This window comes from Salarias fasciatus, chromosome 4 (assembly GCF_902148845.1).
Source record: "Salarias fasciatus chromosome 4, fSalaFa1.1, whole genome shotgun sequence".
Taxonomy (NCBI): Eukaryota; Metazoa; Chordata; class Actinopteri; order Blenniiformes; family Blenniidae; genus Salarias; species Salarias fasciatus.
Genome location: NC_043748.1, coordinates 13,145,893 through 13,171,207, shown reverse-complemented (window position 1 = coordinate 13,171,207; position 25,315 = coordinate 13,145,893). Strand labels below are relative to the sequence as shown.

The window sequence follows — 25,315 nt, the reverse complement described above, 5'->3', positions numbered from 1 at the left end:
TACTGGATCCAGAGAGATGTTTTCCTCAATGTTAGTTTTCTTTAATTTTGGCAGTGGTTTTATCCAGGATTGTCTTCCACTATTGAACACGAAACCCACTACAGCCTTTACATGAAATGACTGAGTACATTCACTCTGAGCCTCTCGTCCAATGGCTCGTTTCCACTGTGTCCTGATTGATGCATCCTCCTCTTCCTCCTCCTCCTCCTCACTCTGCCTAATTGACCTCTTCGCTGCCATTGTCTCTGTCTGTCCACCATACCAGTGGTTTTCTCTCTGTTTTCAGCTGTAATTCAGTCCTTTGTATGTTTTCATAAGGAGCCTATATGGGTATAATTGCAGTGTTGCGAGCTGAAGGCAGCTCACGTGCTCACAGGAGGGTCTGCAGGTCTTCCAAAGCTTCTCCGACTGCTGTCTGGCCTTGTAAGCCAGATTTCCCCGGCGCGATTGTTTTAACATGGCGAAATGTGCTTCTGTGATTGTTGTGGTTGTTATTTTTTATTAGCCACGAACTCGATCCCTCAGAAAACACACGACCAGTGGAAGCAGTTTCACTGTAATAAAGATCAGCTGCGAGGAGGCTGGAGTTACGAATCCTGTCACTCTCTGCTTTTTAGTGTAAAATGTTTAGTGCTCAGACTAACTAAATTTGCACAGGAGTTGACAATAATGGCTACTCCTTGGTAGACTGGTGCCTTCTGGTGAGAAACAAAGCCTGCAGTGCAGGTACAGTTTAGTGTGGGAACAGAGGGAAAATTTGGAAAAAGTCCAAAATTTTACCTCTTCTAGAATCTGCTAACTATTGTTTTGGTGCAGCGTTGGCGTAGCTTTGATCTTCCTGTCATTTTCTGCTGCATTCATACCAGTTGTTCCTACTTTCTGTAGCTCGTAGCATTTCTGACAACTCTTGACACTTGTCAGAAAAATAATCTCTCGCTGCCTGCAGTCTCCCTGCCGTGACGTCGGACGTTCGTGATGTTTTCTCTCTTTCCAAAGGAACATCACGTATTCTGAGCCACGATCTAAGATCTCCGCCTTGATTGTTGTCTTTCGTCGGAGTGTATCGCTGCCTGAAGTTTGTCTTTTCGGTGTCCGGGTCTGCTTCCCCTGCTCGTGACGTAAGTGGTGCTTCGTTGTGGACCGCCTGGTGCCAGATTAGCACCCGTTGCTCTGACTCTGCTCGAGATCCTGAGGTGTGAACGACCTAAGTTCTGGCTCCACCGCAGAACTCGCACCTGGTTCGTTCTGGTTGAAAAAGCGCCGTCCGTCTCCCTCCTGTTTTTATGGGATCTCAGGCTGACTTCATGATAACTTTAGGGGCCATCTGTTGCAGGACTTGTTGTTCTTGACACTGAATAAAGTTGGTGATGACGCTGAATAGATGTTTTCTGTCATCACCAGGCTGGAGAATGAATTTAGCACCGTTCAGACACCTCTCTGAAAGCGTTGGGCGATAGATAATATACAGTAAACACAGAAAAACCCTGAAGAAAAGGCATTGCCTGTGGCGTGTTACAGCAAATACTCTTACCTTAGTCAACCTCTGTCACCTCCTCCCACAAAGGCACGCCGTTCACACACACACATAAAGAAACGTACACATGCTGCACATTCTGCCGCGCCTGTTAATAAATAATTAGATCAGTAAAAGTTGGCGTGGAGGCCGGCGTGTCTCGGGGGCCTGCATGTGCGCTCGCACATGCTCTCCTCCGTGTTCAGGAAGAATGCGACTGAAAGTGATGCGTACCAGATGTTTTAGAAATGAGGTGGGTTTCACTGGAACGTAACACATTCCCAGGGATGTTTGCGGAAAGAAATTCTTCCTCATCTGTCGAGCATGTTCTGCGCCCCGCCGGCCCCCCCGCCGTCGCCTCACCCCCAACTCCACCTCTCCGTCGGGTATGCATCCAGTTTTTTTTTTTTTTTAACCTCTCCCTCATGTGCCCGTTGTGCATATGCAGTGTGGGAAGCCAGTGATTTGTGCGTGTAATTTTGCGAAGGCAGCGCTCGGAGCGTATGTCCTCCTCGCTGCCGTTTCCCGGCGGCTGGAATTTGTTTCAGCTGAAGCGTAATGTGATTTTGAGTGATAAGTGACATGGTCTGTACGTCTGAGTATCTGTGGCACGAAGGGGATGTTTATAGGAATCAGCAGCCCCCGCAGATTGAATGACTTCAGCTGCAGTCTCTCCCGCTATGGGTGTGCCTTTTGTCTATTTATGTCGGCGGAGTCCGAGCACTCTCACCTGCACGTGTATCGAGACGGCAAACCGCTGCAGCTGGAACATTGACTTTGGATTTATTTCAAACACATTATTGGATTGACCTCAAATACAGTGTTGTAGTCTGTTCGGCTGCCACAACAAATCTTTGCGACTGAGTGGCTGTTTTTTAGGCCAGATGCCCTTTACTGCTGCAACAAGATTCAAATCCAGGCTCGTTTAATCGAGGTCAAGACCTAACCCAAAGCACGACCAGAGAGTATTCTTTTTAAATACAATAAAGAACAAAAACGCACAACAGCAGAAGAGGAGAAAGGCCTGATTGAAGTTTGAGATGCTCCTGATTCAGCCATTAGTTGCTTGTTAACTAAATATGTCGATGCTTCACGTCTCATTTATTTTACCATAAAAGAAAAAAAAACAAAAGGACAAGGGTTAAATCCAAAAACTACCACCCAACACTTAAAGATGAAGATACTTTTACATTTCTCACACTAAAGCAGCTGTTCCCTTTATGCATGACGTGATTGTGTCAGATGTTTTAAGAAGGCTGTGAAAAGAGATGAAGCCCTCTATTCTGCTCAAAATGTGCATGTGCTGGTATTTTTCTTTATATCGCGGAGTTCATAAATATTTATACATTAAACCAATTAATTGTTGTATATTATAATACAGTATTAAATGTTTTTTCCTCTTCTATGATATGTACAGTATTGACTAAATACTATATATACAATGCACAGTAGTCATGCAGACAACCGAGATTGTTTTTTTGGTGATTAAAGAATCCCAGCATTTTTCATATGCGCTTCGGTCCCTTTCACATGCCTTTTCAAGTGAAAAAAACATCTTTTTTTTGTTTCCATTCCACATAAGTTTCACATTTATGCAACAACATTTTGGAAAAGATGTCCATTTACATGGAAATGACAGAAATGCTGAAAACTATGTCATTTTTATATTGTGCCACTGCACAACGAGAACAATGCCATATATACATTAACAATGGTGAGTACATGTCCATTCATATGGAAAAATGATGAAGTTGGATTTCTATAATGGTAAACTACCAACTCCCAGGAGAAGATGGACTGGGAGTCACATGATTAGAAGAACTGTTCTGTGCATGTGCAGTTGCATTTCCCCCGTGCTACTGCTATAAAATGAGCGTATTGTTGCGACCGTGTAATAATTGGCGTGATGTTCAGTCGTTCTGGTTCAGAATCCACCCTTCGTCCATTCGTACTTGCGAGCACATGTTTCATTTTGCACAGTGAAGGCCAAACATCCCTGCAGTCACGATAATGACAGTTTGTAGTGATAGATCAAACGCACTGCAGTGTAGCGTGCGATAAATAACACTCATGTACAACATTATCACTCCTAACTGGTTCGGTTTGGAGTGAGTGGGTGGTCCTCCAGTCATGAAAGTGGTGGTTGATTCCTGGGTGCAGTTGTGAGTAACGTCAGCTAAGAAACACCTGCCGTCCAGCGACAACAGGCAGATCGTCCTATTATGTTCCCCCTTCAACAGAATAGCGAGGGATGAGATCATTCACATTGTGTCTCGCTGAGGTTTCGCCGCAAAGCGTTCCAGTTGCCGCTCCAAGTGTTGGCGAGCAGATGTTACAACCTCAACCAGATCAAACATTTTTTTTTTTTTTGAAAATGGGGCCACAGAGCGTGAGCTGCGCCCACTTCAGATCTTTGGATAATTTTAACAATGACTGCAGTGAAGCATCAGCTCCCACCGCTTGAAGTTTCTATCTGTTATAATGCGTCATCCCTCTTTGAGCCAGTGAATCAGCCACATCGGTGTCCAGCCAGATTAGTGGCTCTTCCTCAGAGGGACTTCATTATCGAAAAAGGGGGGAAAGGAAAAAAAACTTGTTTCCACGCGCCTGACTCACTGGCTGCAACTTCAGACACCCAGGTGCTTACCCAGCTTCCTCATCCGAGCTCCCTCATCCATCTGCACTTTGCACAGGAGGGTGTGAGCGGCTCCATTTCAACACTTCCATCGCGGCGAGAGTCGACGAGGCAGATCAGGCTCTGCTCTGTGGAAAGCGTGCAGGGACCAAACATCCCGTCAAGGCTGCAGAATTTAAGTGCTTTCTCTTTAATTGCGCTAAAGCTGCAGAGTGAAAGCAGCAGAGGTGGGGGGGGGGTTGCCTCTTGTGTTTGTTGTTGACAAGGTGTCATGACCCACAGGGGGCCACGTTCTGTGCTATAAATAATCAAAGGGAAGATGTGGTTTGTGTAATCGGTGTTCGGCTCCGAGCTGCGATGCAGTTGTTCTCAGCACAGTGTTTTCCCGTACACCAGTCCCAAAACCAGACCAGTCACTTCCTGCTGCCTGCCCCTGCACACTCCTGTCACTTCTCAAACATACCATTCTGAAGGGCAAAAACTGGGCAGGAAAAGCATGAGGATGAGACGATTTTGAGTTTTTCGTTTTTAAAAATAATCATTAAAAATGCTTTTTTGATAATGCTGCAAAATTCAGATGTAAATTCAAGCTTTACTGTTGCTGAGGTTTTATTTTAATAGAAGTATCTCTTTTCTCTTTCAGTCCTCTGTGCCAAGAACCTGGTGAAGAAGGACTTTTTCCGTAAGTATCCTGTCCTCCACTCACAACTGTTTATAATAAGCCCTTTTGCCGGGTGTTTCCCTGTAGGGATTGTGGGAACCTGATGCACACCCCATAAAGTCCTCTTGAATTGTAGAAATGCGGTCCACTTTGGGCCGCTAAAGTGTCTACTGCAACCCATCAGCAACACCCAAGGATGTACTCATTTAGCCCTTTCAGCAGATGTGGATACTTTCTTACACGTCCTCTAAAGGATTGCAGTCACGTCTCATTAAACCTAAAATTGCAGACTTTATGTAATTCCTCATTTATAGTTCCCATATAAAGTTTTGTGTCTCCACAATGTGCACATATATTTATATATATATATTTGGATGGACAGCTGTTGTGCAGACACTGCTGGGTAAGTCCTTAATAACTCATGTGTAGGTGTCTGTGGTGTTGTGAGTGTTTTGCTGTGTTTGGGCCGGGCTGTCATGGTGAGTGAGCACGTAAAGGTCCTGCGCTCTCTCAGGTGGTTTGTGTGGTTCCCATTCCTGCCATTCCTGCGCTCAGGAGCTGAGCAAACATGCAGTTTCGGGAGTTGGTGGTTGAGAGTGACACTAAGAGCAGAGATAAACCAAAAGAAAAAAAAAAAAGAAAACCCAACGGATCCTGCTATTGAGAATGAAATCAGCTTATATTGTAGCATCAGATTCTTTTGTCAAGTGATATATAAGTAAAGCTCATTATTGTCTTTTTTGAGCTGTAGAGTTGCCACATTGTTTTAGAAGCAGCAGTCATACTACAGTCTTTAACTCTCTCTATATAAATCTGCCCGATGTAAATCTAAATAGTGACAGTTCTTACTAAAGTTGTGTGGAATTCATACCTGAACCACATTTACAATAGTTTTTAACTGTCCGTATCAGCGTGTGCATACATGTATTAGTATATTTTCTTCAACATATTAAAGTAGAGGTGTTGTGTTTCATCAGAATAGTATAAAAAATATGCTTTTTAGCTGTAAATTCTACTTCAGACTACAACTGATGTTAAAGTGTTGAGTTCTGATTATTCTTTGCCATTAATCGTATTATTTTAAAGATTTTTTTCAAATGGGTAAAGCAGTAGTTTCCAATAACTATAAAAACTTTACACTTTTTTATGGTGTACAGAAACACTACTATAAAAAAACTACACAGGTTCTGAAAATACTTGGCGAATTCAGAGCAGAGTGAACATGAAATACTGAGCTGACAGCCACTAATCAGGCCCTGTGTTGACGTGTAAATGCGAAACTTTTCTGAAACGAAAACACAAAAACGATGGTGTTTTAACTTGAAATGTTGTCAAAATGTTGTTGTCAACAATTCTGTGAAAACGTTGTTGTTAAAACTTGGCCTGAATCTCAGTATCTTGTAAAGATTGTTTGTATTGTAGCTGTCAGTAGGCTGTGGGTTAAATTTAAGCAGGAAACTATCCTATATACTATTGTCTATCTCACAGTTTTCTATCCTGCTTGTTATATTTGGAAAGCCTTCATTTATTTCAAATCTGTATTTATCTCTTCAATGATTAAACACTCATAGTGTAAACCAAATCTGAATCAGTAAATAATTGTGGCGTTGTGATAATTTTAAGAGGACTATTTCCAGTCCTTTTTTAATTGAATAAATACGTAAACTGTTGGTGGAGTCATGAAATGCTTGGTGTTTATTGTTTGACTGATGGCCCTTGTAACACTGTTTGTAATGAACGGTTAAACACTCACTTGTTAGACTTGGACCGCTCTGATTTGTGTATTTATACGCAGCTGAATGACGAATCTGTTGAATGACTCAGCTACAAATGCGCTGCCGTCTTTAATCTCCCGCAGCTGTACTCTTATCATCAAAGGACCTTGTTTGGCATCACAATCACACAAATTCTGCAGCAGTAAATAATGTGACTGGTCCGCAGCACTTGCATCCATTACAGGAACACACATCACAGCGCTCGGGCCCGCTGTGTTTATCGCAAGCTCGTCCCGCCGCGAGCAAACGCTGCACTGTTGCTGGGTTTCTCGGCCCCTGTTACACAGTTTGAAGTGACTCTTTCTCGTGTCCTCGCAGGCCTCCCTGATCCCTTCGCCAAGGTGGTCGTGGACGGCTCCGGACAGTGCCACTCCACGGACACCGTGAGGAACACGCTCGACCCAAAGTGGAACCAACACTATGATCTGTGAGTCCCGACACTTTAAATCCACGTTTTTTAAGAAGTATCAGTGCATCAGATCGGCCACACAGACTGGAAGTGTGCGGTGCTTCTGAAGTCTGCCATCTTTGGTCCGTTCGGACCACTTTGAACCGTCAAGGAGAAGTTAAAAATAAATCGGAATACATCTTGCATACTTGTTAGGACTGCGGGGACTTGGAGTCTCCCCCAGCCGACGCCGAGCCAAAAGCAGGAGGCCTGCACTCGTGCCACTGTTTACGCCATTGCAGGTTTCAATAAGCCAAGTGTGACGACCCCTAATTTGATGACAAACTGCCGTCTGAAGCCACCCCCGGGTCGCCGCGTCGCCTCGCGAGCCGCACGTCCGTCTTTATTTAACCTTGATAAGTGTCGGGATTTGCGATTAACCGAGTCTAAACAGTAACAGAGGAAAACAGCTCCCGTGTCTGGCCTCTCACTTATCTCGAAACTCTGCAATGACATAACACTTGAGTCTGAAAATGTTCCCTGGAACGGCTTTTAAAGAATGAGGGGAGGAGGGCCGTCTCCAATAGTATTTTCTTCCATTGACTGAAACACGTGCATGTCTTGTCGTACCCCCGATTTTCCCAAAGATGGTTTGTCTTGTGCAAAGTAACCTGGAAAAAAGCAGAGACAGGGGAGCGTGTGAGTGAAAATGTGAGAGTGAAAGTTTCCAGTGTGCACCCGGTGTTTATCCAAACGGCCGCGCCGAGCCAACAGCGGAGAGGAAGCACGTGTCTCCGTTTGTTTGGTTGCTAGGGATACCGGACCCCTCTCCCCGTCTGCTCGGCCGTTAAATTAGCCGCTCATGTCACATTTTGACAGGAGGGGGAAAAAGTCACGCGCACGATACGCACACCTTCAGGGATGAACCGGCGGGGGAACGCTCGGCGGAACGTCTGCGCTCTAATTTGTCCCGAGAGCCGAGCGGAATCCATGTGAATTACAATCTGGTGTGCCAGTGATAAGTTTACCATGACCGCACGCCGCTTTGTGCCGTCAGTGTTTATTCTTCTGGCCAGGCAGCGGAGCTGTCAGGTGGCGTGTCGGAGGAGCCTCGCCGGCCGTCTGGCTGCCTCGCCGCTTATTAAAATAGGGCTCGCAACACCTGGCGCGTGCTTTAAAGCCGCTTGGCACCGGCTCCTCTGTTTCCACGTGTTGGATGCGAGGGTGCAGAGATGCTGCGCGCATATGTCCGTCCGCCACCGCCGCCGCGGTTTCACTGGCCCGTAAACCGTGACCCTGCAGAATAGCTGCAGGATGTGACAGGCGTGCCAGGGGAGCGTGCACGCTGTCTGTCTGGCCGCACGCCTCCCAGAGTCCTTCAGAACATATAAGCAACAACTGCAGAGGAATGAAAACTCACCGCAACTCCTCCGTTTGCTGGCATTTTGCCTTCATTTGTATATTAGCTTAAAAACAAGGGGTTTGCTGCTGTTACAAAAAATATTGTAACATCATGATTTGTTGAGACTATATCAATTCCCAAAATAAAGTTAAGTGTTTCTCAATTCAGCCATTCCTTGCATGCGAAGGCTCACTTATGCCCTTCGAACACACCAAGCCAGATGAGTGAGGACGAGGAGAACTGGATGCAGGCAGTGCCACGGGCAGCTGAATGCCCACGTCCACAAGCCCTGTGAGAACATACTCGGGTTACCGTCGTTTCTCGTTCTTAATCCCGTAACGTTGCGTCCAGCTGTTGAGTTGATTAGCTCTAATTTCTCACTGCTGTTTGTGTTTTCAGCGGAGGTGCCGTGTGTTTCCACATCTCTCCTGGCAGCTCAGGCAGATACTATCGTCTCGGCCGAAGTGTTGCAGCTTCTTTTAATCGCATTAGGAAGCAGATTTAGCTGATTCACTGGTGGACAATCTGTTTCAGTTTGAGGACAGGGACGCGTTCCAGTGGCGACTCTCAGATCCGTTTGGATTTCTTGTTGTTATTTTCATTTTCTTTGTGTTCGACCATTTGTCAGGAAGTCGACACAAAAAAACACACGTCCCTCGTTTAAAATAAGGTTTGTTTTGTGTTTTTAAAACACACATGTGACTTCTTAGGCCTGCTGCTTTGTCCATTTATTGCAGTTTTCTCTTTGTCTTCAGTGTGTGTGTGTGTGTGTGTGTGTGTGTGTGTGTGTGTGTGTGTGTGTGTGTGAGTGTGTGTTATTGCCTGTGACTGTATTAAAAAATCTTCGCCAGACTAATGAATTTTATTACATGGAGGGTGATCCAGAAGACCGGGCTTCAGTCGTAATACTTCCCTCCCGTCACGTCTGTCTGACAGAGCGGCCCGCTCACATCGCACCCCAGACAGGCATTTGGCACGGACTCAAAATGTCCAGACGTCTTACTCACAGCCCCATTGTTTCATATCCCTTTCGGTAAGCAGCATGATAATTACAGTGGGATGCAGTTCTGCGAATCGCACAGATGATTAGTTTTCGACTGAAGAAGGGAGCCCGCTCCAGCAGATGTGCCACAACAGGTTCACACACCGAGATTATATCACACCCCGACTTCACACACACGAGGAGACAGACGGTTAGGGATGTCAAACTAATTTTAGATCAGTTCTACAGAGCTTCAGATAACACAACCTGAAATTTCTCTCTTGGAAAGAGCCACAGAAATCTATTTTTCCCCCCACAGACCACAAGCCCCAGGTTGGGAAGAGCAGCAAACTCTCTGAGAGCACAGCTCCTTCTTTTTGAAGCTCATTATATTCAAGAACAGAAAAGGGGAAAAGAAGAGAACTACTTACAACTTCCATATTTCACGGATATGACTCAGTGTCTGGATGATATTTCAGACGACGTTGCATGTCCGATAGCCTGCCATGCCTGTGATAATGCAGACGAATGACAGGAATTGCAGCAAATGCCAGTTTATGTGCAATATTTCAGGAAAGATCACGTCTTTCTGAAGAAACTCTCCAAGACCTCAAAGCCCTCCAGAGCACTGATGCATTTATGCATATAGGAAATGACAAATGCATTCATTGAAAGTAAGAATTAGTGGTTTTTAGAATGATTTCCAAAAAAATAAACTACAACCATCACTAACAGCTGCAGGCGACCATTTTGGCATTCAGCGGTCCGGCTCCTCTGAGCTGCTGGTATCGTTCTCTGAATGTCACCTTTTGTTATTTCAATTCTTCCACATTAGTTAAATCATTAGCCAACCTCTATTTGTTCTCACATTAAGTTGTTGAATATTTACAGTGAAGTTTCTCGTAATGGTTTACTCAGAAAGTCGAAAGAGTTGACTTTTCGGCAAACAATCACTCAGTGGTGCAGAGCTCACATTATAGCCGTCCGCATTCGACAGCATGATCGATGACTGTTTATACCTAATTACACTTTTAATTACGCCGCTTAAATAAAGCTTGGTGGATTTTGCTTTTATATATGAGTCGAAGATGATCATTCATCTTAAAATGTCTGATGTGTAAACCCTAAAAAAAAAAAACAAATAAGGCAAGAGAGCCGAAAACTTGATGAAAATCCTCTTTTTTTCTTCTTCTTCTTCTCGGATGAATTGGGTTTGTTCTGCTGTGGGAGAAAGTCGGAGTCGCCTCTTCCTTCCCACAGCCTCCCGTCACGGCGACATTTTCAGTGTGAGCTTCATAAATGATTCAGAGGATCACACTCCGCTTGTGATGCTCGGTCTCGCGCTTACATGTTCAGGGTCGGAGTCACACACTGGCTGGGAAATCCCTCTACGCCTCCGCCTTCCTCTTCCACCTCCACACCCCGACTTTACGTCAAGGACGCCTCTCTTGACGTGGAGCCGTGGACTTTGCGGTCGATGTGCGTCGGGTCTCTTGGCACCAGAACATCCTGTTGCTTGATGAGAAACCTTTTTTTTTTTTTTATGTTTGTGCTCGCAGGTACATCGGAAAGTCAGATTCCATCACCATCAGCGTGTGGAACCACAAGAAGATCCATAAGAAGCAAGGGGCCGGTTTCCTGGGCTGTGTCCGCCTTCTGTCCAACGCCATCAACCGCCTTAAAGACACAGGCTGTAAGTGGAGCAGCGTCCCCGCCTTCTGAGTCACGAACATGCAAACTCCACACAAAAAAGTATTTAGTAAAGCTTTTATCAGCTATGCATTTGTTTGACTTCAGCCAGTTATTTACAAGTTTCTAAAGTCATCAGATATAAAATTGATAATTGGGTGTGCATCTATTGCCATAATGAAGGTGCCTCCTTTCTTTCTGAAGTGATTCATGACACATTCAGTCGCTCAGTGAGCCTGCCAGAGGCCGGATCGGTGTGTGGGGGGGGGGGGGGGGTCAGCACCCTGCAGAACAGGAAGGGCTCATCAGCATCACCTCACAATTACAGTTACAACGTCTCGTGTCAGACGCTAACAGGATAAACGAGACGGAGGCCTCCCGTCAGCGGCGCGCCAGACTGCGGTAGTTCCAGCGAAGCAGCCTGGAGGGATTTCTTTGAGTCCGGTACCTGCTCTGCGGGCCTGTGGTCTTGTCTGCAGGAACGAGAAAAGAATCCCAGCGCTTTTCCTAGAAGCCCTTGACACTGTTGTTTTCCTGGAGCGACACAGGAAACCTGAACCTCGTGCCACAGCTGCGAGTGGTTTGCCTTTTGCATTTCCTCTCTCTCTCTCTCGCTCGCTCTCCTCCTGGCCTTCTCCTCACCCCTCGGTTTCCCTTTCGGTCTCCTCCACAGACTGGCAGCGTGTGCGCGCCCGTACAAACACACAAACTGCCATTGTGACTGCCCTCGCTCCGTCCCTGTATCTGCGTCTGCTGATCTAGACAACCGGTCATTTCACGCAGACATGCGTAATTGTACAGCTATTTAAGTGGAAGCGTAGATTTGTAGCCCTCCCTTTGTTGTGGTCTCTCGCCCCCCCCTTGTTTGCATTGGTCATTCTTCTTTTTTCTTTTTTTTTCTGTGCATTTACCAGCAATTGCCATTCTTTCCCTTCCACAAGCCGTAGCGAGTTGACGCTGACATTTTATTCTAATTGTAGAGCCTCTTGACCGGACTGTAAGGTTGCTGTATAATTGCAAAATGTTTATGTATCTGATTTAAGCATATATGACTGAGTAGTTACGTGTAGAGGCTTTCATGCATTGCGTTGTAAGAGTGCACTGCGCGTGTGTGTGTGTGTTGGTACAGTGTGTGTTGTGTCTGTGGCTGCTGACCTCCGGCCAGCCTTGTAACGGTTTGACCATTGCCTGTTTTGGTCCCTGTTGTTTAGTCTAGACAGACATCCTGAGCTGATCTGCATGACACCCAGACAACAGAGAGCAGATAGTGGCATTTCTTGTGTCTGCAGGCAATGCTGACTTTTTTTTTTTTTTTTTTTCAGGGGGGCTGTTTTTTTCTCTTTCTGCCTCTCTCTCTCCTCGCTCATCTATGTCGTTCTGCCTCGCTCTCAAATTCCACAGACTTTAAGAAGTTCAGACAAAGAGTTTCCAGACTTTGGCAGAGGTTCACGTCCATGCTGAGGCTGAGCGGAATAGTGCGGGCTTTGTACTGAAATTTGTCAAATGTTTGACCCCAGCATTTGAACTGAAGCCCGCTCTGTACCGGCGTTCAGTCAGAGTTTTACAGCCCGTGGCTGTTCCACAGAGCAGACCATCTGTTCCAGGGCACGGCCAAGCTGTGGTCTGCAGACAGAAGAATGAAGGACCGATAAGGAGGGAGAAGGGAGAGAGGGATCCACTCTGATAGAATTGATATAGGAGGGGGAAATACATCCAGTTTCGAGTTTACACGTTTCGTTCCCAAAATGATGAATCCTCTCCTCTCTTTTCTATCTTCTTTCATCTCCTCTCTCATTTCCTGCCTGTCTGATTGCGTTCTACCTCTCTCTTCTCTCCTCCCGAACAGACCAGAGACTAGACTTGAACAAGCTGAGTCCCAACGACAGCGACACAGTCCGGGGCCAAATAGTGGGTGAGTACATTCTGCGCGCTCCGTCCAAGAGACCAGATTAGCCGTGGAAAAATCATTTCTCATGAAATGTTATTGCTTGCTTTGACAAGTCCCTGAAGCAGTCGCAGAGCTCGTCCATGCATATTATACACAAACATTATCGCTTAAAAAAAAAAAAAAAAAAAAAAAAATCAAGAACCGTCTCTCCTTCAGTGGATGCCTGATAAGATTCAGCCCCTTTCCTGTTCCCCCAGAAAGATGTGCAGCAACATTTTGCGCTTTGATAAAGGAGCCGTGCCTACTCTGTGATCTGCTGTCTAGTAACTCCAGTGCATCTGTCTGCCATGTGTTGCAGTGAGCCTGCAGTCCAGGGACCGGATAGGCACAGGAGGGCCGGTGGTGGACTGCAGTCGCCTCTTCGACAATGATCTACCAGACGGGTGAGTAAAGGAGGGACGTCTCAGGACATCTCGGCCTCCATAGGTGGAGATAATACAAAGAACTGGAACTAACTGCGCAGTCAGTCCAGCGTTCTTTGTTTTTCACAGGATAAATGAGACAAAACATGTCAGGGCAAGAAAAACAGAAAGAAATGTAAACTAAATGATAAACACAAGTAGTTCTTAGCCTGTTTCGCTGTTTCCGCTCACTGCAGCGTCTCTGTGTGTTTCTACCCCCAGCTGGGAGGAGAGGAGGACCGCGTCCGGCCGAATCCAGTACTTGAACCACATCACTCGCACCACGCAGTGGGAGAGACCGACCAGGTGAGACGGCTCGGCGGACCCGATAAATCAAACCCGCAGCGGGCCGGTCCACGACCCCATCTCTGACCTCCGTGTTCCCAGTCCCGGGTACTCTGGAGAGAACAGCAGAGGAGAGGGTCAGAGAGTCAGACATGCTGCTCCAGACAGCCATGCTTAATGATGTGGAAGAGCCAGAGGAGCCACGGAGCCGACACCAGGAGAAATAGACCCATCTCTTTCCTGTTTTGACTGATGGAGCATATGGATCCTCTTATCGAAGCCTGAACACTTGCTAAATCCTGCCTGTTGCTTTGCTGCTCTTGCAGATGAACCTTCTCCTTTTTGTTCGTCTTTCACCTAAATTTTCCCCAGAGGAAATCTTTTATTTTTCACTGTTAGTTTAGACCTATATATGTTTTAAGTTAGTGGAAGGATTAGTCTGATTAAAACTGATTTTGCAAAATGAGTAAAACTAGCAAAATGTATAAACTTACCCTGTTTTGTGAAAACTGGCTTATATTCTCATATAAAGGGTTAAGAGCTTATTTATGTAGGTCAAACTGAAGCACGCCTCAGCATTTTTTTTGTATTTCACTCCTTTAGTCCATCCAATCATCTATTATGCTGCTCTATCAGATCATGGGAAGCTGATCCCAGCTGAATGTGGCGAAGGCAGATCGCCAGTCCGTCACATGACAGTCAGACAGACAGAACCGCATTCGTCCTCCGGGGACATTCAGCTTTCAGATGCATGTTTCCATGAAACTGTGGGAGGACAACAGCAAATCGGACAGAATGGAGAAGATGCAAACCCCGCACGTCTTTTCCCCGCCACCCTCAGGCCCGCCTCGGAGTACTCCAGCCCCGGCCGGCCGCTCAGCTGCATCGTGGACGAGAACACGCCCGTCAGCACCAACGGCGCCACGCCCACCACGGCGATACCGTCCGGCGACGGCGGCGACCACCGGGCCCAGGAGAGACGGGTCCGCTCACAGAGGCACCGCAACTACATGAGCAGGACCCACCTGCACACGCCGCCGGACCTCCCGGAGGGATACGGTGAGTGAGAACCAACGAGCGAACACAGTTAGCAGGTTATTGCAAAGTTGAGTTCAGAGTATCTCAGTAATAATTTGCCAAGTTTTGCAAAATCATCAACCTCAACATTTACAGGAACTAATGGATTTCTAATTGAGATTAGAATTACTCCCATTTTTCAGCGCCTAAGAATGCTTTTTCAGTCTCCAGGTGGGTTAAACGACGTTCTAAATTATGATTTGATTACAATAAAATGCAGTCGGTGGCCCACTTCATTAGGCAAACCCATACAGTCTAATGTGATGCAATTCATTAACTCTGTCAGAATGTCTGCCAGCAAAGTAATGACTTTCAATTTCACTTGGGATTTTCTCAGAGGTTTTAATTATTTTATTTCATTTATTCATTCCAGCGCTCCTCATTCAACTGCGGCCGTCATTAGTCCAGACCTGCTTATTTTAATCAGTCCTCCCTGGCTACCTTTCATAGGAGTCAAGCTGAAAATATCTTCTTTATTGCCTGATTTTCAGACGACCTGGACTATTATGTACTGCAGCCTTAAAAATGTTTCTTTTTGGTGATCCGAAGCAAAGTTAACTTATGGTGCTAATTATAATTCACTTCAAAACAAGACAGTTCCAACATGTCAGTTTATTGTAGCTGAAGCGGCTTGGGGAGTAAATTGTTGCACCGTAATCATAGAGTGTTGCATCGAACCCCAGCTTTGTAATTACAGTACAGATAATATGTAAAAACCTGAAATTATATTTGAAATCTCCTGTGAAAGCCGCTCTCCACAGTGAATTGTGCCTTTTCCTTGTGTAACTGGGCCGCTCCGTGTCTGCCGCAGCCTCAAATGCCGGCTCCGTCTCAGAGCGTCTAATTGAATTGATCTCGCTGCTAAAATCCGGCGGCAGCCATTCTCTCCTTTCTGCACACAGTCAAACAATCAAATGCATTCAACCACAAACACACACACACACTCACAGTTTGCACACAGCCTCAGGCAGTTTTGTTTATCCTCACAGTAAACTGTTCTGTGAGATCGGGCGGCCGAGCCGTGGAAAAGTATCGCCGTTTTGGTCCCTCGGTGCGCCGGATTACGAGACTCCGGGCTTCGCTTTGCTTTGCTTGTTTCAGATGGAACTTGTTGGGTCTCCTGGAGACTTTTCCAAATTTCTGTTTTACTTTAATAAAAAAAAAAAAAAAAAAGCAACAACAACAAATCATTCTGAAATAAATCCTAAGATTATAATTAGACATCAGCACTTTTCCCTGCGAAGAGGAATTATTCCAGTGTTTTCCGACTCACACCACAAACCCAGAACATTTCAAAACGAGATTTATAGTGTGGTTGAAACTTGATTGTGGACAAAATTGACTGTTTCACTGAGTCGACACTGCTGCTGCACTTTAAAAACAGATGAAGACTGAATTAATAGAGCGTTATAACATTTTGACATCGATTGAAATCAGCAATTTGACAAAAAAAAATCAGTGTAATGCCGCTCAGAAGAGACCGTAAACCTACCGCTGAATAAATCTGTGAGAAACATGAACGCACCGGTTAACCCGGCTTGGGAGAAACAAGCTCCTCACGTCAGCAGCTTGACGAGGTGCTGGAGTCGGTCCTGTTGATTTCTCGGCTCTTCCTGTGAAACCTGTCGGCAGCCCCCGATTCTCGACGCCCGCCAGGAGGTGTCACAGCGGATGTGCGGCGAGCTCACGGGGCCGAGCGGCGGGTCGGGGAGGTTATGTGTACGTACACGTTAAAGCGTGGAGGTGGAATCGAGGCGGTTGCCAGCGGGGAGCTCGCCGGCAGACAGCTCCTAGGAAACGTCTCTGTCAGGCGGTGATGAATGAGCTCACCAGCCGAGAGCCCAGACGTCCTCCGCCTCCTGTCCAGCGTTCACATCCCCGTCCTTCACCTCCTCCTCCTGGCTCTCCTTCGTGACCTCCACTGTCAGATCATCTTTTACGTCGTCAGATTATGAGAAAAATCTGTCTGCGTGTGGCAAAAGAATCAAGCTGGATTCTATCTTTTATTTAGCTTTTTTATAGATGCTGTTCATTTTGGCACTGAATCCAAGATTGCATCCACGAGCAACTACTAAATCAGTTTTTCTGTTTTCTTCCAGAGCAAAGGACGACGCAGCAAGGCCAAGTTTACTTCCTCCACACTCAGACAGGTGTCAGCACGTGGCACGATCCCAGAGTACCCAGGTACGAACCGCTCTGAACCTCGGATTGATTCCTCGCACAGACTTTCAGGATCGGTTTTACGGTTAACAGAGATCGGTTGACCCGCTCCCCGTGGAGATTAAACACGCTGGCGCTGGTTCGTTCACTTCTGAATTTCCGCATGAAGAAGGGGCTCGTTTTACTGAAAACAGTTATTTTCTGTGTTGCATGTTTCTGAGAATTGTACGTGGACGTGTGAAAAATGAAACCGATTCCAAAACCCAACATGAGTTGCGAGAGCTGCGCCGAACGTGGACGTCTCACTCGGGGCCGCTCCAACGCACCGGCGCCAAAAGGAAAACTGAGATTCTCACCAAAAGCTTCACCTGCAGCTGTGTTTTAAACATTTCAGCTTCATTTGTGTGAATGTCATTAGCGGCGAATTGGGCCTTGTTTCACTTCCTTTAGTAAATCTGTGTCCATTAGTTATGACTCCAAGTTGTTGTGACTTCTCAGCGGGTCAAAGGTCAAGGTACAATCACACTTCTCCCTCAAGTGGATTTTGTTCGCACGGATCAGCCGTAACATTATGACTGAGTGTTATATATATTGCAGGTTCTCCTTTTGCTGCCAAGGCAGTTCTGACAGGTGAAGTTTTGAAATTCATTGCACTTTTCTCAGAAACAGAATTACCTTCTTCAGCAATTTCAGTTCCAGTCGCTCCTCTGCAGAATCGGACCACATAACCCTCACTCCTCACATGGACGCAGCTTTTCCTTCCTCACACGGCTTTTGGTCGATACTTTCACCATCAAAATATCAAAATGTTCGCTTCCTGCCTTATTTCCTGACATGACCGACGCCACCCGTCGCTCCAGTCGTGGCGGTTTCACTCCCCATCCGCTGGTTGTTTGCTGTAAATCTGCAGCTGATTACGAGTCCGACGTGACGCCCGACGCTCGCTTTGAGCCACATGGGCAGCAGCTCGCCGGTCTCAGTCTGTTGGGCTCCGCTCACTCAGGCGTGTGTGTCCTGTTCATTACCGTATTCCCAAAGAATGCACCATATATGCACACACACACAAAAAAAAAACTCCTGCAATAAAACCTGATCGCCTCTCTCTTCCATTCTATCACTACATGAGCGAGGGATGACATTTTTACTGCTGCAGATAGCAGGATGTTGGACGCGCCACACCTTCGGCGAGCGCTCCCTCGACGCAGCATCCAGCAATAGCAGATGGCTTCCCCGCCAAGCTCCGGGTGCCTGCGAGGCTCCGCCGAGCCCGTCTGGCTTTGACCCTCCAGCGCCGGCGCAGAGAGCCCGCTGTAATTTCTGAGCCTCTGCGGTCTCCGTGGAGTCCAGCTGAAAGGGGTTACAGGGCAGCAGTAAATAATTTAAGATGGGAGGAAGGAGAAAAATAGAATAGAAGTGATTTCTCAGACATCTCGGAATCTCGCCTGTCCGCTGGAGCCCAGTTAGTCAACGCTTCGGTATGTTTCATACCTTCGGTGTGCCTGTTTTGACCCTGTCACACTTTGTTTTTCTGAAAGTCTCGCGCACTGAAGTTCCGTTCTGTCCTCAGGGATCTGAGTAACGTCAACTGTGAGGAGCTGGGTCCTCTGCCTCCGGGATGGGAGATCCGGAACACCGCCACCGGGAGGGTGTACTTCGTCGACCACAACAACCGAACCACGCAGTTCACAGACCCCCGCCTCTCTGCAAACCTGCATCTAGTCCTAAAGTGAGCAACACCACCACGAAACGCAGCACTTCAGTAGAGCTCCAGTCCCCCGAAAACAGCAGTGGATGATTGAGTTTCCTTTCTGTTTGCAGTCCGAGTCCCAATGGTTCCCGAGGAGGCGTCGAGAGTCAGAACGTCAGGTGAGGTTCAGGCTCTGTGCCAGCAGTGCTCACCTTTCTTCATCTTTACAAGGCAATGATATGAAAACGTGTTTGATTCTAAGAAAAGGAAATGTTTACAGTACCATCACACTGCCTCTAATTCTGACAGTTTCTTGAAGAGAATGAACAAATACTATGTTGTCAATATTGTTATAGGAAATTATAGAAAACTAAACCCCTTTTAGTAATTACCTAAAGTATTTTCCAGCATTTCTATCAATTAACCAGTTTAGACGAAAACATAAAGAAATGCTCAAGTTAATCACGTTCCTGATAAAGGGTTAATGTATCTTTATCAGTGGTCAGAAGATGCCATTTGTATTGATCTTGACCGTTAAGATCTATCCAGGCTAATCATCCTACCTTTTACACTTCTAAACATGTCTTAATTCAATTAATTCATTAGTTTTAAACTCCACAGGTTACATATTTATCATATTTTTTAAGATTAAATTAAATGCTGAATGAAGACCTGGACAGGCATGATGCTGTGCATAAAGATTATCAAATGAAAATAATGCTGATTGATAGTTAAACCTAAGTAAAGGTTTGGTTGTGTAAGAAAGCATTTAGCTAAGTTATTAAATCAAATAAGATTTTATTACATTTCAAACATGATTTATTTATTTTCAATTAATCCCATCACAAGCCATTTATTCCCAGTCAGTCAGAAAAGGACAATGCAGACTTAAATGACCCTTTATCCAGCTGCATGTCTTCACATGTCTGATTGCCTGGCTTCACGTATTGATTCCCGTTCTTTTCACTTTGCCAGCAGTCCTGGCTGCACACAGACAGGAACACACACCAGCTCCCAGACAACATTTGTAGTTTCTCTGCCTCCTCCCCCCTCAGTCGGTGTTTTACACCGGGATCCTGTGCCAAGGTGTGTTCGCCACCTGTGGAGGTTCAACACACAGCCGTCTGCACCCAGCGCCCTCCCCCGCAGCCTTCCTTTCCACACACACACACACACACACTCAAATTCTTCAGGCCTGCGCGGGTTTTGATCACGAAGGCACTTTAGCACACGATCCGTCACAATGCTGTCTTTGGCCAGACATCAGATAGCAGAGTGGAAACCGAGGCCGCGGCGTCTGAGCGTCTTACGTTCAGGAAACAGAGCATAAATTCTATACCCGGGTCGCTGAATGAGCCGTGCGCGCACGCTCGGGATCTCTTCACCCCGCGCAGCTGCTCCAACGCACACTGAGCAGCGATGCCCGCAGAATCACCCACCGGCCCTCCTCGCTCCGCGGCGATGGAGAAGCCGTGCGGGCGCCTCCACCTGACCTCATTCCAGAGACGAAAGGCATCGACGCCGAGATCCAGTTTCATTTTTTTTCCCCCTCTTCTGATTGATCAAAGACCGTGTTGGCAGTTTTGAATTTGTTTCGCTGTATTTTTTCTAAACCTGTGCCCCCCACCCACCCCACCGAAACGTCTTTTTAAAAGCCAGCTTTGGCTGCCGCATTTGCTTTTCATACAGGAATTTTTTTTCGTGATTGTGGCCAGATGTGTCACAATCATCCAGTTTTGATTGCGTATGAATTATGGATGAACAATTAGTGGGGACCAATTTCACACAGAGGGAGAAAAAAAAAAGCCCTTTCTGCAGCTATAATTGTATTTTGGGTTCTCCTGAAAGACCTCATCATAAAGGCAAGGCCTGTTTTCACCGCTCAATCTGTGCCAAAAAATTAGTTTGGGAGTGTTTTTCACATCAAATTGCTTTCCCCCCCCCCCCCTCCTGTAAAGCATGTCAAATACCTTCTAATTTGTCCTGCGTTTTTCAACTCTAAACTCAGCAGAAATATGTAGGCGCTTGCTTCATATCTGCTTGAACAGGGTTTGCGCGTCATATAAATTGAGTCAAATTTTACTTGGCGATTGTCGCGTTGGGACTTCAGGAACAGTTTTTTAATGGAACCGTTTCTTCAGGTTCACTCAGAGCCCAAGATGAAGTGAGGATACAGAGACCTGGTCCAAAAAACATGACGGATTCGACCCGGGCCCGGATCCGTGTGTTCTGTTTACATTCACAACGTAATAGTTGATCGATGACTGTTTCAGTTCGGTTTCTGTCCAACAGCGAAGGGACTTTCAGGGCCTGCGACAAAAGCCTGGAAAACGTATCAAGTCGTTGTGAATTTCCATCAAGACATCTGCCTTATATCAGGTCAGGGATTTCAGAAATTTTCACCCCTTGTGTGCCGTCATCTCGCAAAAATGTTTGATGCGTGTATATATATGTCCGTCAAACTTCTGCTTTATTGCCCCTTTTTTTATTTGCTAAAGACACTGCCTGAGCATCCAGAGCATGGTTTCCATTAAATCCCCCCCTGTGATGTTGCAATCTTCAGCTGAATCCAAGCAACCCCCCCCCCCCCCCCCCCAGCCCTGATTGGTCAAGGTCACTGTCCAATAGGTAACCCAATCCCTGTCTGTTTTAAAGACCTGGCTGCAGAACTGCCCCATCTGTGTGAGAAGCGAACCTCCGTTTCCCAGACTCTTGTGATTTGTCGCGTAGCGAAAACATTGTGATACCTCGTCTCCGCTCCGGGCGTCCTCGGGTATCGCGCTCATCAGCGAGCAGCTGGAAGGGGAACAGAGAGCCGCGGGGGCCGGGGAGACGAGCCGGGAGCGCTTGATTTATAGGCGAGAGCGCAGGAGGAGATGCCCCCCCCTCCCTCCCTCCCACCCGGCGAGGCGTCTCGCCGTGTTTGGGTGCCGTCAGCAGCCGAGCGCCCTTCCTGCCTCCCCTCTCCCTCCGAGTCTAGTCTGCAGGAAATAAAGGGATTCATGAGGAGGTCTCGAGTGTCCTGTGGGGCCCCGCGGCTTTCTGGGACAGCAGGAAGCGATGGAAAAGCCGATGTGTACTCTGCTGGGCAGACACCCGAAACTCAACCCGGCCGCTCTAAGGAGAAGTTGTCATTGCGGTGAGGGGGAATGTGTATAGACTTTAAAGTAGCAGTCTGCCACTAAATGAACTCCTGACAACTGTATTCAAGGAGAGATAAAAGCGAGCTGGCGGACAGTTCTGGTTTCTCCACCCTGTGTTTAAAAAAAAAAAAAAAAAAAGCAAGTCAGTGGTTTGAAGTAATTACCTGATAAAAGTCGGCGTGAAAATGATTATTTTAACCTTGGCATCACTTTGAGTTTCACATCCTACAAATCCAGGCTGCTTACACACACACACACACACACACACACACACACACACACACACACACACACACACACACACACTGGTGTGTCTGTGTGTTCTTTCACTACTCTGTCCTTAGTGTGTAGTGTTTATGACCCTGCTCATGGGCACGCGGGCCTGCCACCCCCGCGATAACCTCACCCTACTCTCTCAATATTTTGAAGTATCCTGAGGATCATAAGTTTTTCATGATGATGTGAAGCAAAATGTGCTTTTAAAGTAAAATATTCAACTTAAAAATACTTCATATTGACTTTATTGTTTGTAATCGCTGGCTGTAATCCTGAAGGCATCAGTGAAGAAACATCTGCAATGCATGAAGGATTCAGAAAATGTAATAGTCCTGAGTGTATATTTAATATTTCACCAACTTCATTAACTCTTAAATTCCTATTTGGTATCTAGTTACTATTTCCTGTTTGCTTTTAGAGCTGAGGCTGCAAACATCATGACAGACTCGGCACAGATCTCTTTTTGAATGTCGGCTGATTCACGTCCTTCTTCATGTATTCGAAGTTTTATCTGCAAAATCAGAGCCCGTGCTCTGTTTCTGTTCCTCCGTTTAATGTGTCGCTACTTCCTAAAGTAGGACTAAGACAAAATGTCGAATTGATCTAGAAAGGACATTTCCTCCTCAGATTTATTCATTGAAACCAGATATGGCATACCACTTTAGGCTTTTTACTCCAGCATGTTTACCTCCAACTCTTATCTCTTCAACACAATGCTTCTACTTACCAACCTTGAACGGGACACTTGTCAACGCGCACACGCTCCAGCGTGCACAGAAATCAATAACCACAGTGGTTAGGAGTTAAACAGTGAACAGATCTCACTCTCGCTTTCACCGCCTCAGCCGTCTGGAGGCGGTTTATACGCAGTTTGCCCCAATCACTGCGAAGACGGCAGTCGCAGTGCAGATTGTGGCGGCCCGGTTCACCTCCAGTGTGCACGACGAGTCGGAAACAGCAGGGCGTCTGTAAAAAAAAAAAACACTGTTCTGGTCGATCCATGTCTGTCTGTGAGACGCGCAGGTTTCTGCCAGGAGGAGAAGAGCAGGGAGGGAGGAAGATCTCTTACCTCCACCTCTGTCTGTCCGTCCGTCTGTCCGATCTCGGAGAGGCCGAGGCAGCTGTTTGACTTGATGTGCTTCCCAGATGACCTCAGTGTGTTTACTCCTCGTTCTCGGCGCTCAGCATGGGACGGAGAAAAAGGAAAAAAGAAGAAAAAAAACAGAAAGCCTCTCACAGAGCTGTGTTTTCAGCTTTTTGGCTTTTCTCTTGTTATTTCAGTACCGGTGCTTGCTTACTTTCTTTTCCCCTCACATGAAATCTTGTTTGTAAAATGCGTTGTTGTTTTTTTTTCCTTCTTCCTCCTGAGACTAAACATTTTTTGCCTTTCGTCTTCCCCCCCTGCTGTTTCTTTTTTTTTTTTTTTTTTTTTTTTGCGCCTCAGTCGTCAGAACCAGCTGAAGGATCAGGCCCAGCAGGCTCTGGTGTCCCCCGGTCAGCTCCCAGAGGAAGCGGAGTGCCTCACCGTGCCCAAGTACAAGAGGGACCTGGTCCAGAAGCTGAAGATCCTCCGCCAGGAGCTGTCCCAGCAGCAGCCTCAGGCGGGCCACTGCCGCATCGAGGTGTCCCGCGAGGAGATCTTCGAGGTGAGACTGGAAAAGAACAAGCTCAGTCATGTCCTCATGTCAACTGCAGCTCAGAAGGCGGCGGCGGGGGTCTGGCTGGCTGCATTAACGATATGCAGAAGCTGGTACATAATTTAACCCCGGGGAGGAAAGTTTGCTCTCACAGCCAGAGCACGTGTGAAACCACTTAAAATGCATTAGAAAATGTTCGTAAAACTTCAAAATAATCTAATGCGCGCTCTGTTTGCACAACCACACACCCCCACCACCAAACTCCAGCCAGCGCGTTGACTTCTGGCACTGTGGGCAATAAACAACAAAAATTCAGTGTTGAGGCACAATTTCCAAGTAACAGCCGTGCATTTTACACCCTGCGCGCGAAGCAGCCGGCTCAGCATTAAATTATTGTGTACTTGTTATTGCACAAGTTATTTATAGACCCAACCAAGTTATTTTAAACATTCTTGAAAAGGTATTTTCCTCCCTCGTTCCTCACGTGCGCTCCCATAAAGGCCGCTGGCCGCCGCAGCCGGGCTGCGTGAAGACGATCTGCGGGAAATCTGAAGCAGGCTGCATGTTTGAGATGAGCGGTTTTCTCAAGTACATTTTCACAGCGGGGGAAGATTGTTGTTGTTTGTTTTTCTTTTTTTTTTCTTTCTTTCTTTCTTCTACCCCCACCTCTGCATCCAGGAGGTGCACCGGGGGCCTTCACCAGAACAACAACACCTGCAACAAACTGCGTGACCCTCATAAAATATGCGGTGGAATGTGCTGGAACAGCCGCGTCTGTTAATCTGAACGAAGACATTTTTGTTGGCTGATCTCAATGTGAGAGCGGAGGGCGGGAGGATGGAAAGAGGAGGGCGGTGGAGGGGTGGTGGGGGGGGGGGGGGGGGGGGGGGGGTGCAGCAGAGGACGTCTTGAGGTTGAGCGAGACATAACTGCATAGCTCCCTTCCAGACCAGCTGAAGCATTAAATTATGCCTGAATAGGCAAGTGCTAGCTGCTGGCCTGTCAGGGCCGTCTCCATGTGGGCTTCCCGGGGCAGATAAGACGCCGCCGTCTCCTCCGGAGCGCCTCAGACCGGAGGGCACGGTGGGCCCTGGCTGCTGGAAGAGGCCGTGTTATCATAGTCTTATGGCTGTGTTTATTATAACTGCCCCTAATCCACTTTAAATGAACCTCTCCCCGACTCCGTGAGCCTCGCGCACGTGGAATGAGCGCTGATTGAGGAGGAGAGGCGTCGACCGATTCAGCTTTAACGCATAACTGCTCTCTTCGAGTAAATTTAGAAGCAAAACATATTTAAGCAAATGACATATGACAACTCTTTGCAAAAATACACAAACAGCAACTTCCTGTGGTTTCCAGTAGACACCAGACAAACACTTGTTCCTTTTTGTATCGCAGGAGTCGTACCGACAGGTGATGAAGATGAGGCCCAAAGACCTGTGGAAGAGGCTCATGGTGAAGTTCAGAGGAGAGGAAGGGCTCGACTACGGAGGAGTGGCCAGGTGAGGAAGTGCCGTCGGTCCTCTGACAGACTCCTCCTGACCCGGAGACGTGACGATGGAGGATGTAACTGCTGTGTGTGTGTGTGTGTGTGTGTGTGTGTGTGTGTGTGTGTGTGTGTGTGTGTGTGTGTGTGTGTGTGTGTGTCTGTGTGTG

The 25,315-nt window shown here is 46.8% G+C and overlaps 1 protein-coding gene across 1 annotated transcript in view; it reads left to right on the top strand.

The window, feature by feature from the left end:
• smurf2 (SMAD specific E3 ubiquitin protein ligase 2) overlaps positions 1 to 25,315 on the top strand; it is a 49,437-nt gene that overhangs the window by 18,088 nt on the left and 6,034 nt on the right. The window contains exons 2-13 of the mRNA XM_030089737.1: positions 4,792 to 4,830; positions 6,903 to 7,011; positions 10,916 to 11,049; positions 12,892 to 12,957; positions 13,292 to 13,376; positions 13,617 to 13,700; positions 14,521 to 14,738; positions 16,856 to 16,940; positions 18,484 to 18,642; positions 18,735 to 18,782; positions 23,467 to 23,668; positions 25,058 to 25,161. Coding sequence (XP_029945597.1) covers positions 4,792 to 4,830; positions 6,903 to 7,011; positions 10,916 to 11,049; positions 12,892 to 12,957; positions 13,292 to 13,376; positions 13,617 to 13,700; positions 14,521 to 14,738; positions 16,856 to 16,940; positions 18,484 to 18,642; positions 18,735 to 18,782; positions 23,467 to 23,668; positions 25,058 to 25,161 — 1,333 coding nt within the window. The remainder of the gene's footprint in view (positions 1 to 4,791; positions 4,831 to 6,902; positions 7,012 to 10,915; positions 11,050 to 12,891; positions 12,958 to 13,291; positions 13,377 to 13,616; positions 13,701 to 14,520; positions 14,739 to 16,855; positions 16,941 to 18,483; positions 18,643 to 18,734; positions 18,783 to 23,466; positions 23,669 to 25,057; positions 25,162 to 25,315) is intronic.